The sequence below is a fragment of the Petromyzon marinus genome (genome assembly GCF_048934315.1).
Source record: "Petromyzon marinus isolate PM22_M1 ecotype Great Lakes invasive population chromosome 77 unlocalized genomic scaffold, UKy_Petmar_22M1.pri1.0 chr77_unloc.4, whole genome shotgun sequence".
In the NCBI taxonomy this organism is placed as follows: Eukaryota; Metazoa; Chordata; class Hyperoartia; order Petromyzontiformes; family Petromyzontidae; genus Petromyzon; species Petromyzon marinus.
Genome location: NW_027422624.1, coordinates 167,879 through 185,378, shown reverse-complemented (window position 1 = coordinate 185,378; position 17,500 = coordinate 167,879). Strand labels below are relative to the sequence as shown.

The 17,500-nt window shown below is 57.4% G+C and overlaps 2 protein-coding genes across 2 annotated transcripts in view; one reads left to right on the top strand and one right to left on the bottom strand.

Annotated features, from left to right (window-relative positions):
- Nucleotides 1-13,454, top strand: part of LOC142908244 (transient receptor potential cation channel subfamily V member 4-like) — a 57,970-nt gene extending 44,516 nt beyond the window's left edge. The window contains exons 9-13 of the mRNA XM_076058625.1: nucleotides 483-641; nucleotides 2,572-2,664; nucleotides 9,444-9,517; nucleotides 11,137-11,302; nucleotides 12,923-13,454. Of these exons, the coding sequence (XP_075914740.1) occupies nucleotides 483-641; nucleotides 2,572-2,664; nucleotides 9,444-9,517; nucleotides 11,137-11,302; nucleotides 12,923-13,429 (999 nt within the window). The 3' untranslated portion in view covers nucleotides 13,430-13,454. The remainder of the gene's footprint in view (nucleotides 1-482; nucleotides 642-2,571; nucleotides 2,665-9,443; nucleotides 9,518-11,136; nucleotides 11,303-12,922) is intronic.
- Nucleotides 1-17,500, bottom strand: part of LOC116937136 (transient receptor potential cation channel subfamily V member 4-like) — a 207,776-nt gene that overhangs the window by 114,064 nt on the left and 76,212 nt on the right.

Sequence of the window (17,500 nt, the reverse complement as noted above, 5' to 3'; positions counted from 1 at the left end):
CCACCCACTCACCCACCCACTCACCCACCCACCCCAATCACCCACCCACCCAATCACCCACCCACCCACTCACCCACCCTTTCACTCACTCACCCACTCACCCACCCACTCACTCACCCAATCACCCACTCACCCACTCACCCACCCACCCATTCACCCACCCTTTCACTCACTCACCCACTCACCCACCCACTCACTCACCCACCCACTCACCCACTCACCCACCCACTCACCCACCCACTCACCCACCCCCCCCCCACCCACTCACCCACCCACTCACCCACCCACCCAATCACCCACCCACCCACTCACCCACCCTTTCACTCACTCACCCACTCACCCACTCACCCACCCTCTCACCCACCCCCCCCCACCCACTCACCCACCCCCCCACCCACTCACCCCCCCACCTCCCCCACCCCCCCCACCCTCTCACCCACCCCCCCACCCCCCCACCCCCCCACCACCACCCCCCCACTAAGAACCGACACGAGATGCTCAGCATGGAGCCCCTGCACGAGCTGCTTGAGGACAAGTGGGCAAAGTTTGGGGGCTGCCTCTTCTACCTCAGCCTGGCCGGATACCTCGCCTACCTGGTGGTCTTCACCCTCGTCGCCTACCACAGGCCCACAGGACCCACGGTACCACCTACCACGTGTCACGTGACACCTACCACCTACCACGTGTCACCTACCACGTGATACCTACCACCTACCACGTGACACCTACCACGTGACACCTACCACCTACCACGTGACACCTACCACGTGACACCTACCACGTGATACCTCGCCTACCTGGTGGTCTTCACCCTCGTCGCCTACCACAGGCCCACAGGACCCACGGTACCACGTGACACCTACCACGTGACACCTACCACGTGACACCTACCACGTGACACCTACCACGTGATACCTCGCCTACCTCGTGGTCTTCACCCTCGTCGCCTACCACAGGCCCACAGGCCCCACGGTACCACGTACCACGTGTCACCTACCACCTACCACGTGACACCTACCACCTACCACGTGACACCTACCACGTGACACCTACCACGTGACACCTACCACCTACCACGTGTCACCTACCACCTACCACGTGATACCTCGCCTACCTGGTCGTCTTCACCCTTGTCGCCTACCACAGGCCCACAGGCCCCACGGTACCACCTACCACCTACCACGTGACACCTACCACGTGACACCTACCACGTGTCACCTACCACGTGTCACCTACCACCTACCACGTGACACCTACCACGTGTCACCTACCACGTGATACCTCGCCTACCTCGTGGTCTTCACCCTCGTCGCCTACCACAGGCCCACCGGCCCCACGGTACCACCTACCACCTACCACCTACCACGTGACACCTACCACCTACCACGTGACACCTACCACCTACCACGTGACACCTACCACCTACCACGTGATACCTCGCCTACCTGGTCGTCTTCACCCTCGTCGCCTACCACAGGCCCACAGGCCCCACGGTACCACCTACCACCTACCACGTGACACCTACCACCTACCACGTGACACCTACCACCTACCACGTGACACCTACCACCTACCACGTGTCACCTACCACGTGACACCTACCACATGACACCTACCACCTACCACGTGACACCTACCACCTACCACGTGTCACCTACCACGTGTCACCTACCACGTGACATCTACCACGTGACATCTACCACGTGTCACCTACCACGTGTCATCTACCACGTGTCACCTACCACGTGTCACCTACCACGTGACATCTACCACGTGTCACCTACCACGTGACATCTACCACGTGTCACCTACCACGTGTCACCTACCACGTGCCACCTACCACGTGTCACCTACCACGTGCGACCTACCACGTGCCAGCTACCACCTACCACGTGTCACCTACCACGTGCCACCTACCACGTGTCACCTACCACGTGCGACCTACCACGTGCCCCCTACCACCTACCACGTGCCACCTACCACGTGCCACCTAGCGCCTACCACGTGCCACCTACCACGTGCCACCTACCACGTGCCACCTACCACGTGCCACCTACCACGTGCCACCTACCACGTACCACCTACCACGTGCCACCTACCTCCACAAACCATGCACTGAGTAACCAGCAACATGAGCCTCTGTGTTGTGGCCGGGCGTGGTGGTGGTGGTGATGGTGGTGGTGGTGATGGTGGTGGTGGTGATGGTGGTGGTGATGGTGGTGATGGTGGTGGTGGTGATGGTGGTGGTGATGGTGATGGTGGTGGTGATGGTGGTGGTGATGGTGGTGATGGTGATGGTGGTGATGGTGGTGGTGGTGATGGTGGTGGTGGTGATGGTGGTGGTGGTGGTGGTGCTTGCCACAACACCCCCTCTGTGTGTGCCACAGTGCCGGTAGCCTTCATAGGTGGTGGTAGCTAGCAGCACTTGCCCCTACAGCCCTGCTAGAGGCTACCTGGGGGAGCTTTGTCTGTGTGTGTGCATCATAGGTGGTGCTACTCGCTACCAGCAGCACTTGCCCCTACAGCCCTGCTAGAGGCTACCTGGGGGATCTTTGTCTTTGTGCATCACAGCTGTCACTGGAATACTCAACACGTCACGACTACTTCCGTCTGGCCGGAGAAATCATCACGGTGCTGGGAGCTGCCCTTCTCTTCTTCATGGAGGTACACACAGACACACACAGACACATACACACAGTCACACACACAGTTACACACAGTTACACACACAGTCACACACAGACACACACAGTTACACACAGTTACACACACACAGACACACAGTTACACATACACACATACACACACACAATCACACATACACACACAGACACAAAGATAACAAAGATCCCCCATATAGCCTGTAACAGACTGTAGGGGCAAGTGCTGTTAGCGAGCACCTATGAAGGCCGAAACGGTACACGAGGGGGTGGATGGCCAGCACCACGCCCGACCGCCTTTGTCTCCCTAGTGGCTATGTTTACACACCGCACCAGGTACTCATTTGAGGCTGAGTCGACCTAGGGGAGGCCCGGGACCGGTTCAGATAATCGTCACTGGTGTTGGCCGTGAGCGGGAATCGAACCCGGGTCGCCAGGTTCATAGCGCAGCGCGCTAACCGCTATACTATCGCTCCCCACACACACAGACACACACACACAGACACACACAGACACACACAGACACAAACACAGTTACACACATACAGTCACACACATACAGTCACACACACAGACACACACACAGTCACACAGACACAGACACACACACAGTCACACACACAGTCACACAGACACACAGACACAGACACACACACAGTCACACACAGACACACACACACAGACACACACACAGTCACACACACAGTTACACACACATACACAGACACACACACACATACACAGACACACACACACATACACACACACACACAGTTACACACACAGTTACACACACAGTTACACACACAGTTACACACACAGTTACACACACAGTTACACAGTTACACACACATACACATACACAGTTACACACACACATACATACACACAGTTACACACACACATACATACACACAGTTACACACACACAGTTACACACACACAGACACACACACAGTTACACACACACAGACACAGTTACACACACACAGACACAGTTACACACAGACACACACATACACATACACAAAGACAAAGATCCCCCGTGTAGCCTTAACAGACTGTAGGGTCAAGTGCTGTTAGCGAGCACCTATGAAGGCCGGCACGGCACATGAGGGGGTGTGTGGCCAGCACCACGCCCGACCGCCTTTGTCTCCCTAGTGGCGATGTTTACACACCACACCAGGTACTCATTTGAGGCTGAGTCGACCTAGGGGAGGCCCGGGACCGGTTCAGATAATCGTCACCGGTGTTGACCGTGAGCGGGAATCGAACCCGGGTCGCCAGGTTCATAGCGCAGCGCGCTAACCGCTACACTATCGCTCCCCCCAACAGACAGACACACACAGACACACACACACACAAGACACACACACACAGACACACACACACAGACACAGACACACACACACACACAGACACACACACACACAGACACACACACACACACAGACACACACACAGACACACAAACACACACACACACAGACACACACACAGTCACACAGACACACACACAGTTACACACACACTACACACACAGACACACACACAGACACACAGTCACACACACACATACACACACACATACACAGTTACACACACACATACATACACACAGTTACACACACACAGTTACACACACACACAGACACATAGACACACAGTTACACACACACATAGTCACACACACACAGTCACACACACACAGTCACACACACACAGTCACACACACACACAGTCACACACACACAGTTACACACACACACAGTCACACACTGTGTGTGTGTGTGTCTACGTGTGTATCGTGTGTGTAGTGTACACTATAAACTACACTATACACTCCTATACACTATACATTACACACTATACGATATACTATACTACACTACACACTACACTATACACTACACTATACAACTACACTATACACTACACTATACACTGCACTACAGACTATACACAATACACTGTACTATACACTACACTATACACTACACTATACACTACACTATACACTGTACTATACACTACACTATACACTACACTATACACTACACGCTACACTATACACTACACTATACACTACACTATACACTACACTATACACTACACTATACACGACACTATACACTACACTATACACTACACTATACACTACACTATACACTACACTATACACTACACTATACACTACACTATACACTGTACTATACACTACACTATACACTATACTATACACTACACGCTACACTATACACTACACTATACACTACACTATACACTGTACTATACACTACACTATACACTACACGCTACACTATACACTACACTATTGTTGTATATGTCGGGTATGAAAATTTTGAAAATAACAAAAACTCAATGCATTTTGGAGTTTGTGTATTTATCCGAAATTATGTTAATTGATGCAATTACGTGCATAAATTAAGCTATTTCTACAGATAATCACGTAAATTTATGCGGGCAGGTGTGGTTATGCTAATGCAATCCGCTATGATAATTAGGCCCCCGCCTCGCTGACGAGGGTCGGATTATCAATCTGTTATCATGCAATCAGCCGTGGGAAGTTTTGCCGGTGTGATTTCAAGCATGCCAGAGTAAGCTCGGCATAGTTTTTGTATTAACGCTCGGCTATAGTACAATTATTCTCGCTTTAACATTCACTCATTGTGCGCTTATTTTTAGGTCTCCAAATTCGAATCTCAACGCAGGATGCAGTTCTTGTAACTAATAAGATTATTATGTCATTAGGACCCCCCTTTGCCAGTACCAAAATGTAATTATAATAATAATAGGGGTTTTTACCCCTTTTTATCTGACAACAAAACTGAAACCTTTTTCTTACAAGGATTCATGTTTACTCCATTAACAACAATACCTGCAGTCAAAATGCAAACAAAACACGTACTATGATAATATGATGTTGCATTGTCCTTGAAACTGATTGTTCCAAAGCCGTCCCTTGGTGTGGACCAATCAGTTTCAAGGACGATGCATCATCATATTATCATAGAGTGTGTGTTTGTTTAGTTTGCAATTTTGACTGCAGGTATTGTGGTTAATGCAGTAGACATGAAGAAACACCCAGACACTTGTGTGCTAAGCAATTTGTATTCTAACGAGACCTTAACTTTGGTGATATGCAAACTCTCAAGCTCGGAATTATCAACACCGCACCAGCACAGTAAACACCAACGGTCGCGTTGAATCGCTTTGGCAACTGCAACATGTGATTAATTCCACCGCGTAACGCGAGCTCATTTGTTGATAGCGAGAGCCGTTAAAGCATGCATGCACGCTGCTCTATAAACAAAAACGCGAATTATTATTGCACTTGAAATTGTCAGCACGGCACCACAGGCGATGTTCATTCCATTGATCCATCTCTTCAGCCCTCAATAATCACGTTGTTAATTGCGTTAACGGAACAACTTGATTACTTCCTCTGAGCGCCACGGGCGTGAGGGAAATACGAATAAAAGGTCCTTAAAAATTAATGCGACGATGTTCACGCGCATGAGCGATCGGAGCAGTTATTATGCTTGGAGGCACAAGTATACGTCAATGTTCTTTGGTCCTTTCGGTAAAGTCACCGCCACGTAGAATGAGAATAAAATAATAAATTGATAAACTAAAAGAACGCAATAATATCAATTTGTTATTTTATTCTCATTCCACGTGGTGGCGGTGGCGGTGACTTTACCGAAAGAACCGAAGAAGATGAATCCTTGCAGTCACGAAAGCTTTAAATCGAAGTATACGTCAATGGATTCATCGGCAGGCTTGTGCCATTAAGGAGAGAAACGGGCGACCGAGGTACTTCTGAATTGGCCGTATCCACGTGTCCTGCACGGTCGGTTGACATTTGAACGCTCTTCAGAATCGGTCCTCGATACCGCGCTGGTGCGGTGGATTGTCCCCTTGGTTAAATCCTCGCGTGAGCAGGTGACGTAAGCGCCCGTGGGTTTGTGAAGGTGGGGAGGGGCGTGCGAACAACGGCTGGTTTATGTCGAGATTTGAAGCTTTCGTCACTGCAAAGGATCCACACCTGTTTGGCTCTGTTCGGTAAAAGTTACTTTACCGAATAGAACCAAAAAGAACGGCTGGTTTCCCCATCCATCGCTCGGCGTCGGACGCTGTGACCGAAGGCTCCCTCCGCCTCCGGACGATGAGCTCCGCCGCACGCGCTCTCCCTCCGTGGAGATGCTCTTGAACGATCGCGCGCTGGTCCGCTGGTCCGCTGGTCCGCTGGTCCGCTGGTCCGCTGGTCCGCTGGTCCGCTGGTCCGCTGGTCCGCTGGTCCGCTGGTCCGCTGGTCCGCTGGCGCTCTTGCTCACGGGCGGCTGGTCAGGCTCTTTCCGCTGGCGGCCGGGCGTGCCCGCCGCAGCTGGGAGCCGGCGCTCGGCGCAGAGATCAAAGGTCTTGGAGCGACGCTCCGCCTCTCGGCTCTGAACTCGCGCTCGTTGATGCGCCGCTACTCGGCGAGCCTCGCCGGCCTCGGTCGGTCGCGGGCGGCGGCGGGGGGGTGGGGGCCCCCTTGGAGCCGGCTGCTCTCCTGGTTATCTCGCCGGAGCTGTTGTCTCGTTGAAGCTGTCGAGAGCCGAATCGCCGCTCGCTCTCAACACTTTGTAAATTGTGCTCGCGCACACCCCTCTCTCTCGCACAACTCTGGTACTCTCTGGGTTCCATTCGGTAAAGTCGCGTAGGTGAAGAAATAAAAAAAAAAAAACTGGTCCGGTCCCTTCACCCGATGAAGGCCGCTTGTGTTGCGGCCCGAAACGTCGTGCGATTATTTTTTTGTTTTTGTCGTTTTATTTTTCGATTATTTTTTTTTTTTACCCGCGTGACTTTTGCCGAATAGAGCCCCCAATGGGCGGGTGATCCCCCTTGCAGTCACGAAAGCCTCACGTCTGGAGACAGCTCCGGTAGCGTAGTACGGTGCTGCTCGGCGCAGTCCTCGACTCGGCAAGCGGCCCAAGGCGTCCGGGCGAATGCGGGGCAAGCTTCGGGGCGGTTGCTCTGTCGGCGCCCAGCGCCACCCCACGGAGCCCAGCACCCCCGTTGCCCGTGTCTCGAGGCCATGCCCTCGAGGGCTGGCTCGATGCCCCCTTGCCGAGCTTGCATGGGAAATTCTCTCTCCTCCCCTCCCGCGTCTCTCTTGCGAGAGAGAGAGAGGGGGGAAAAAAACAGATATCCACTCTGTGGAGGTGGAGGGGGGTGTGGGTGTAGTCCGTGTGTGTGTGTATCATTAAGTCCAGCGCCTCCGTGTCTACAGATGGGCCCCCCCCCCCCTCCCCGCGATAATACATTTCCCTCGCTCTGGTGTTCAATTCCTGCTCTCCCGCGCTGCGGGAAGACAAAGGCGGCCGGGAGGCTCTCTCTCTCTCTCTCTGGCTGGCTCTCGTTTTAACCCTGCACAGTCATCATTTTTGGTTCGTGTTTCCCGACATCAGCCCCTTGTAGTAACGCCAGCTGATTCCCGTCGTGAAGTTTTCCTTGGGCCCTCCGTTGATTTAAAAATGATCGGATCCCGCCCCGCCCTGCCCGGTTTATCGGCATCCTGGAAGCCGCTCTGCCAGAGAAATTCCTTCCCCCGCCTATTCCTGTCCTCCGTTCGATCTCGAAAGGGTGCGTTGCGCTCTGGCTCTCCCGCGCTGCGGTAAGACAAAGGCGGCCCGGAGGCTCCTTCCACCCGGAGCACCGTCTGTCTTGGCTGTGTGAAACCCGTCCCATTCCGCCTCGTTCTTTCTCGGTAGCCCTCGGTGCGACGCTGCATTTTCTGCCCCCAACCCCCCCCCCCCCGAGAATTTGTGGTTTAACGGTTCGACCCTGCCTCCGATATGCCACTGCTTTTTGTACTTTCCGCTCCCTGCGTGTGTGTGTGTGGGGGGTCACTCTGTCTGCGGGCTGACGGAGCCCGGGGGGGTCGGGTTGGTCCGTGAATCCTGGAATGTGCCCCCCTAACCCTTTTGGTGACCCCGGGCGGCTGTGTTACAGCAAATAGGCGCGTTTGTGAATTGTCCCCCCTTGGCAATCTGGAGATTTTTTTTCGCTAACTCTCCCATTGCCCCCCGGAGTTTATTATTTATTTTTCGTTTGTCTTTTTATGATCTCCGGCTGCTGTTTCTGCTGGTCCTTGTCGTAGCGACTGTGTTATTTTTTTGTTTTAAATATCGCCAAGTATTATTATTCACATCAATTTTGGAGAAGGCCTATAGATACAACACTATGCACTGTACTATACACTACACTATACACTACACACTACACTATACGCTACACTATACGCTGCGCTATACACTGTACTATACACTACACTATACACTACACGCTGCACTATACACTACACTACACACTGCACTATACACTACACTATACACTACACTTTACACTACACGCTACACTATACGCTACTATACAATACACGCTACACGATACAATATAATCCACACTATACACTACACTCTATACACTAGTGCTGTGTATTTGTGCGAGTGTCTGTGTGTGTGTCTGTGTGTCTATGTGTCTGTATGTGTGTCTGTGTGTGTCTGTATCTGTGTGTGTGTCTGTGTGTGTGTGTCTGTATCTGTGTGTGTGTCTGGGTGTGTGTCTGTTTCTTTGTGTGTGTCTATGTGTGTCTTTGTGTGTGTCTGTGTGTCTTTGTGTCTGTATCTATGTGTGTGTCTGTGTGTGTCTGTGTGTGTGTCTGTATCTGTGTGTGTGTGTCTGTATCTCTGTGTGTGTCTGTGTGTTCGTGCATAGGTCAAGAATTTGTGTCTAAGGCACTGTCCCAGTTTTCAGACGATGCTTGTGGATGGCTCTTTCCAGTTGCTCTTGTAAGTACACAGACACACACACAGACACACACACATACACACACAGACACACACACACACACTTACATATACACACAGACACACACAGAGACACACACACAGACACACACACTTACATATACACACACACATATAGATACACAAACATACATATACACAACACATACATATACACACATACATATGCACACAGACACACACAGACACACACACAGACACACACACAGACACACACACAGGCCCACCGACACACACACATACACATACATATACACACACACATATAGATACACACACACATACACACACACAACAACCGCCATTCGCCACTAAGTGGCGGTGACGTCACCACGACGCTTGTGCCAGGCCATGTGCACCCTGAGGCCACGTGAAGTGTCGAACGCCCGTTGGCAGGAGGTCACGGGGCAGACCCAAGTGCCACGGGTCGACTGACTGAGACGACTGGCTGATGCACCACCTGTGCCCCCTACTCTGCCAACCTGCTGTGCTTTAGCCACCCGGCGCTCCGCTCGTTGTTGTGAGCGTCGCTCCTCCGCCCTCCGTTGTTGTTGGAGGGCGACTACCTCCAACTGCCCAGTAGCGTCCTTCACGAGCCTCCTCCACAGAGGCCGATCTTGACACCGCTGGTACCGGTCATCGGCAAGTCCACTCAGCTCCACGTCCTCCTGTACCACGTCACTCCATCTCTTCTCTAGCCCGTGCCGCGCCCGTTTAGCCCCCTCGATCCGGCCGAACAAAAGCTGTTTCGGCATGTGGTGGCTGGGCATGCGGGCTACATGACCCAGCCATCGCAGCCTTGCCCGCCGGAGGAGCTCACCGATGGGACCGTGCCCAGATCTTTCAAGGATTTGTGAGCTCCTCACACAACCCAGCCTGCAGGTTAAACCCAGGATGGAGCGTAGGCATACACACACGCACACATAGAAACACAAAGATCCCCCGTATAGCCTTAACAGACTGTAGGGGCAAGTGCCGTTAGCGAGCAGCACCTATGAAGGCCGGTAACGGTACACGAGGGGGTGGGTGGCCAGCACCACGCCCGACCGCCTTTGTCTCCCCCAGTGGCGATGTTTACTACACACCGCACCAGGTACTCATTTTGAGGCTGAGTCGACCTAGGGGATTGCCCGGGACCGGTTCAGATAATCGTCACTGGTGTTGGCCGTGAGCGGGAATCGAACCCGGGTCGCTGGGTTCATAGCGCAGCGTAGCGCTAACCGCTGCACCACCGCTCCCCACGTGGATACACACAACAACAACAACAACCGCCATTCGCCACTAAGTGGCGGTGACGTCACCACGACGCTTGTGCCAGCAAAACAACCCCCTACCTCCTCGCGGTGCCGGACGGGCAACTCTGTCGTGGACAATGCTGTGGGGGGAGATCCAATTCTGATTGGCTCCTCCCCTCATGGCGTCTGTGTCCACCACAGGGGCTAAACGGGGGGCTCTGGACGGGTGCGAGGGGCTGGTAACCCCTCCACCTTCAATTAATTACCACGAAACCACGAGTTAAACTGAACACACACACACACACGTACACACACGCACGTCACACGCACACACACTCGCTATCACGCCTTTGTACATCCCCCCAGCTTCATATTCTCGGTGCTGGTGCTGATCTCCATGGGTCTCTACGTGGCCGGAATTCGTTTCTACGTCGCTGTGATGGTGTTCGGCCTTGTGCTGGGCTGGATCAACACGCTATACTACACACGTGGTATCAAGCTCATCGGCACTTACAGCATCATGGTGCAGAAGGTAACGGGATACGCCGATACGTGCCGAGTCTGTGGGTCTCTTTGTGGCGAGTCTGTGGGTCTCTGTGTGGTGGTGGTGGTGGTGGTGAGTCTGTGGGTCTCTGTGTGGTGGTGGTGGTGAGTCTGTGGGTCTCTGTGTGGTGGTGGTGGTGGTGAGTCTGTGGGTCTCTGTGTGGTGGTGGTGGTGAGTCTGTGGGTCTCTGTGTGGTGGTGGTGGTGAGTCTATGGGTCTGTGTGTGGTGAGTCTATGGGTCTCTGTGGTGGTGAGTCTGTGGGTCTCTGTGTGTGATGAGTCTATGGGTCTCCGTGTGTGGTGAGTCTATGGGTCTCTGTGTGGTGGTGGTGGTGAGTCCTGTGGGTCTCTGTGTGGTGAGTCTGTGGGTCTCTGTGTGGTGGTGGTGAGTCTATGGGTCTCTGTGTGGTGAGTCTATGGTCTCTGTGTGTGGTGAGTTTGTGGGTCTCTGTGTGTGGTGAGTCTGTGGGTCTCTGTTTGGTGGTGGTGAGTCTATGGGTCTCTGTGTGGTGAGTCTATGGGTCTCTGTGTAGTGGTGGTGGTGAGTCTGTGGGTCTCTGTGTGGTGGTGGTGAGTCTGTGGGTCTCTGTGTGGTGGTGAGTCTATGGGTCTCTGTGTGGTGGTGAGTCTATGGGTCTCTGTGTGGTGGTGAGTCTATGGGTCTCTGTGTGGTGGTGGTGAGTCTGTGGGTCTCTGTGTGGTGGTGGTGAGTCTGTGGGTCTCTGTGTTGTGAGTCTATGGGTCTCTGTGTGATGTAATCAGTCTATGGGTCTCTGTGTGGTGGTGGTGGTGAGTCTGTGGGTGTCTGTGTGTGGTGAGTCTATGGTCTGTGTGTGTGGTGAGTCTGTGGGTCTCTGTGTGATGAGTCTGTGGGTGTCTGTGTGGTGAGTCTATGGGTCTCTGTGTGGTGGTGGTGGTGGTGAGTCTGTGGGTCTCTGTGTGATGAGTCTATGGGTCTCTGTGTGGTGAGTCTATGGGTCTCTGTGTGTGGTGAGTCTATGGGTCTCTATGTGGTGAGTCTATGGGTCTCTGTGTGGTGGTGGTGGTGGTGGTGGTGAGTCTGTGGGTCTCTGTGTGGTGATGAGTCTATGGGTCTCTGTGGTGAGTCTGTGGGTCTCTGTGTGGTGGTGGTGAGTCTATGGGTCTCTGTTTGGTGAGTCTATGGTCTCTGTGTGTGGTGAGTTTGTGGGTGTGTGTGGTGAGTCTGTGGGTCTCTGTTTGGTAGTGGTGAGTCTATGGGTCTCTGTGTGGTGAGTCTATGGGTCTCTGTGTGGTGGTGAGTCTATGGGCCTCTGTGTGGTGAGTCTATGGGTCTCTGTGTGGTGATGAGTCTGTGTGTACATCATAGGTGGTGCTACTCGCTACTAGCAGCACTTGCCCCTACAGCCCTGCTAGAGGCTACCTGGGGGAGCTTTGTCTGTGTGTACATCATAGGTGGTGCTACTCGCTACTAGCAGCACTTGCCCCTACAGCCCTGCTAGAGGCTACCTGGGGGAGCTTTGTCTGTGTGTGTACATCATAGGTGGTGCTACTCGCCACTAGCAGCACTTGCCCCTACAGCCCTGCTAGAGGCTACCTGGGGGACCTGTGCCTCTGTCTCTACTACAGATCATCTTCCGGGATCTGCTGCGGTTCCTGTTTGTCTACGTCCTCTTCCTGGTGGGATACGCTGCAGGTACTCACTCGGGTACTCACTCGGGTACTCAGGTACTCACTCGGGTACTCAGGTACTCACTCGGGTACTCACTCGGGTACTCACTCGGGTACTCACTCAGGGACTCACTCAGATACTCACTCGGACTCACTCAGGTTCTCACTCAGGTACTTACTCGGACTCACTCAGGTTCTCACTCGGGTACTCACTCAGACTCACTCAGGTTCTCACTCAGGTTCTCACTCAGGTTCTCACTCAGGTACACACTTTCATTTGGCCTTTTTATTTATATTTTATTTTCCCTTAGTCCCTTTTATTTTGAATTTTTTTATTTTTTTACTCACGGGGAAGCTCGAGCGAAAATCCGCCTCGATCGACCCAGGAGTTGCACACAAGTCAGCAGCAGCGGCAGCAACAGCAGCAAGACCAACAACTGGGACGCGCGCGCGGGTGAGCTGTAGCCGCCTATCGTCATGGCACAGCACGCCAGGGTTGGAGAGCCTCACGAGGGCGGAATGGGCTCGTCGTTTTTTCCCGCCGACGGAGGCCGCCGCCGACGGAGGTCGCCGCCGACGGAGGTCGCCGCCGACGGAGGCCGCCGCCGACAGAGGTCGCCGCCGACGGAGGTCGCCGCCGACGGAGGTCGCCGCCGACGGAGGTCGCCGCCGACGGAGGTCGCCGCCGACGGAGGTCGCCGCCGACGGAGGTCGTCGCCGCCGTGGCCACCGCCCAGCGCCCAGCGCCAAAACCGCCTCGGCGTCGCCATCTACGTGGCGTCAGGAGGCGGTGGTGGCGAGCCTCGTGGGGAGAGACGCGGGGCGGCGGCGGTGTCCGGGATCGCCGTGCTCCCTCTGCGGGCGAGGGGGACACCCCCCCCGGGTTGGCCGCACGTGATTGATGTCGCTCCAGCGCCCTAGGCGTTCACGGTCCTTGACGGGTGGCGACGCAGAACTGGACGTCACCCCATTAACACGCACACACACACACACGCACGTGCACAATGGATGGGTGCGTCCGTGCTGTGTTACGCCTCGACGGCGGTGCTCCGGGGTGCTCCGGGTGTGGGGCTCCCGGCCACACCCGGAGGGACTGCACGGGCAAGAAAGACGAGGACGCGGAGCGGCAGCAGGCACCGCGACAGCAGCAGCAGCAGCAACAACAGCAGCAGAAGCAGCAGCAGCAGCAGCAGCAGCAGCAGTAGCAACAACAGAAGCAACAGCGGCAGCAGCAACAACAACAACAGCAGCAGCAGGAGCAGCGGCAGGAGCAGCAACGCGCCCGCCCAAGCCGACTCCGGCGACGACCCCATGGAGGCGGCACCGGAGGGGGAAGGGTGACGGCCGCGGCCCCCCGGTCGTGTCGCGGAAGCGCGGGGCCATGGAGCCGGCCCCGCGGCGGGCGAACGGCCCCCCAAACGGGCGGCGCTCCCCGGGGTTGTAGGCGGGGGGGGGGGGCCGAGCCGCGTGACCGCCGTGGAGGCGGCACCGGAGGGGAGCGGGCGAGCCCGAGCCGAGGAGCGGGGCGACCGCCGAGGACCGCGAGTTTAAAAAGTTTGAGGGACGCCTTCCCCGGACGTGAGGCGATTCACTAAAAGCAGCGCGGGGCGTCCGCCCGGGTGCCGCGGGTGTGCGGTCACGCCCCCTAGGGGGGGGGGGGTCTTCCGCCTGAGGGCGATGCTGCGGCAGCTGAAGAAGCAGTACCCCCCCCCCGCCCCCCCCCCACGCCCCCCCCCCCCCGCTGCCCGCTATCCCGGAGTGAACACCGGATGCCTGCCACGACAACCACCGCCGAGGCGACGGGGTGTCTGTGTCGCTCCCCGCAAAGACACGAAAGTGGACGTGGCCCTGCTGCAGGAGACCCATCTCGAACCCCAGCGCTGCTGGCCCAACGGCGGAACCGTTTGGGGGGGCCGGACGTTTTTTTTTGTTTTTTTTTAGTCACGGGGAGGCGGGCGGGCGGGCGGGCGGGCGGGTGGTGGGTTGTCGCGGTGGTCCGCGGCAACCCGAAGTCGAACCCCCCCCCCCCGGGGGACAGCGTGGCCTTCACGGAAGCGGCGAGGGAAGGGGGGCAACCCTGGTCACGGCAGACGTCTCGACTCGGCCGGCACCCGGGGCCTCTGAGGCTCGGCGATGCGTCCGCTCCGAGCGCGAGCCGAGACGGGGGGGGTTTGGGGAGAGAGAGAGAGAGAGAGAGAGGAGTCGTATCTTCGCGGGACGCTCTGGGGGGGAGGCACCCCTGAAACCCGGCCCTCGACCGCAACGGCGTTCGAACCCCCGGGCCCCGGAGGATCGCGAGGGCGCTGGGCGAAATCGCGAACGGCCGGCGGCTAATTTGACGCGTGGCGCCTCCAACATCCCGCGCAGCGCCGATCCACGTGGTGCGGATCAGCCTCGCGAGGCTCGACCGACGCTACATCGGCCCGCACGGGGGCCAACCTGCTCGGGGAGAGTCGGGTGGTCCCGACGGGTTTCTCTGACCACCACACGGTCACCGCACGGCTGCACCTTTCCCCCTCCCCTCCTCCCTGGTCGAGCGGCGCAGCCCGTACTGGCGACTCGACCTGCGTCTGAGGAGGAGGAGGAGGAGGAGGAGGAGGAGGAGGAGGAGGAGGAGCTGGGCTCCGGCCTCCGGCGCCAGGGCGACCCACCACACGCGCTCCTGGAGCAGCAGCGGCGGCTGCTCGGGGGCAGTGTCGGACCAGGCGGCCTATGAGGCTTTTCGTAAAGCAGAGGATGCAGCATATCTCGTCCAGACGGACGCGCCGACAAGACTCTTCTTCAGGCAAGGGGGGACGGCCGAGTACCCAGGAACGTCATCTCCAGGCTACAGGCCCCCGGCGGGGAGACTCCCACCAGCGACGTGGGCATCGCAGGGGCGGTCCGGGGCTTTGTTGGCGCGTTGACCACCGCGGAGGGCCGTCCAGGGGAAAGCCCTGAACGAACTCCCGGAGGGCGTCCTCACACCCTCCGGGAGCTGGAGGTGGCGGGCGAGGGGCCTCGCCGCGGGGATCGACGGCCTGCCGGCCCGAGTTCTTTCAAGGTCTTCTGGAGCGAGCTCGGGGCCCTCCCTGAGCCAGTGTCCTGAACGCGGGCCTAGAAGGCGGGAGAGATGCAGGAGGGGCGGTGGTGACGCTGCTGCCCATAGAAGGGGGGGACCTCGGCCGCGTCGCCAACTGGCGGCCGGTGTCCGTCCTCTGCACGGGCTACAAAACAGCGGCCAGGGGGGGCGCTCTGGTCAACCGGCTGAAGAGCGCGGCCGGGAATGTGGTACAGTCTGACCAGACAGGGTACTGCCTTCCGGGGACGCTCCATCCGCGACAACATAGCCGTGGTGCGGGACGTGGTGGACTTGGCGACGGCACGCGGGATGGAAACGGGCCCCCTCTTCCTGGATCAGGATAAAAGGCGTTTGATCGGATGGACACCACGGGTGCCTGTGCGCAGTTGCTCCGAAGCCTTTGGGGTTTGGCGAACAGTTCGTGGCGTACGTGAGGCTCCTGTACACGAACGCGTCGAGCCTGATGAAGGTGAACAATAAACTCGGAGCCCCCGCTCTCGGGCAAGGGGTGCCCCCTCTCGGGCAAGGGGTGCCCGCTCTCGGGCAAGGGGTGCCCGCTCTCGGGCAAGGGGTGCCCCCTCTCGGGCAAGGGGTGCCCCCTCTCGGGCAAGGGGTGCCCCCTCTCGGGCAAGGGGTGCCCCAAGGGCTCTCGGGCAAGGGGTGCCCCCTCTCGGGCAAGGGGTGCCCCCTCTCGGGCAAGGGGTGCCCGCTCTCGGGCAAGGGGTGCCCCCTCTCGGGCAAGGGGTGCCCCCTCTCGGGCAAGGGGTGCCCCCTCTCGGGCAAGGGGTGCCCCGCTCTCGGGCAAGGGGTGCCCCCTCTCGGGCAAGGGGTGCCCCCTCTCGGGCAAGGGGTGCCCCCTCTCGGGCAAGGGGTGCCCGCTCTCGGGCAAGGGGTGCCCCGCTCTCGGGCAAGGGGTGCCCCGCTCTCGGGCAAGGGGTGCCCCCTCTCGGGCAAGGGGTGCCCCCTCTCGGGCAAGGGGTGCCCCCTCTCGGGCAAGGGGTGCCCCGCTCTCGGGCAAGGGGTGCCCCCTCTCGGGCAAGGGGTGCCCCCTCTCGGGCAAGGGGTGCCCCCTCTCGGGCAAGGGGTGCCCCCTCTCGGGCAAGGGGTGCCCCCTCTCGGGCAAGGGGTGCCCCCTCTCGGGCAAGGGGTGCCCCGCTCTCGGGCAAGGGGTGCCCCCTCTCGGGCAAGGGGTGCCCCGCTCTCGGGCAAGGGGTGCCCCCTCTCGGGCAAGGGGTGCCCCCTCTCGGGCAAGGGGTGCCCCCTCTCGGGCAAGGGGTGCCCGCTCTCGGGCAAGGGGTGCCCCCTCTCGGGCAAGGGGTGCCCCCTCTCGGGCAAGGGGTGCCCCCTCTCGGGACCGCTGTACGTGCTCTGCATGGAGCCGTTCCTGTGCAGGCTGAGGCGCGCCCTGTCTGGCCTCCGGATCCCCGGGGGCCGGGAACCGCTGAGGTCCGGCTCTCGGCGTCCGCGGACGACCT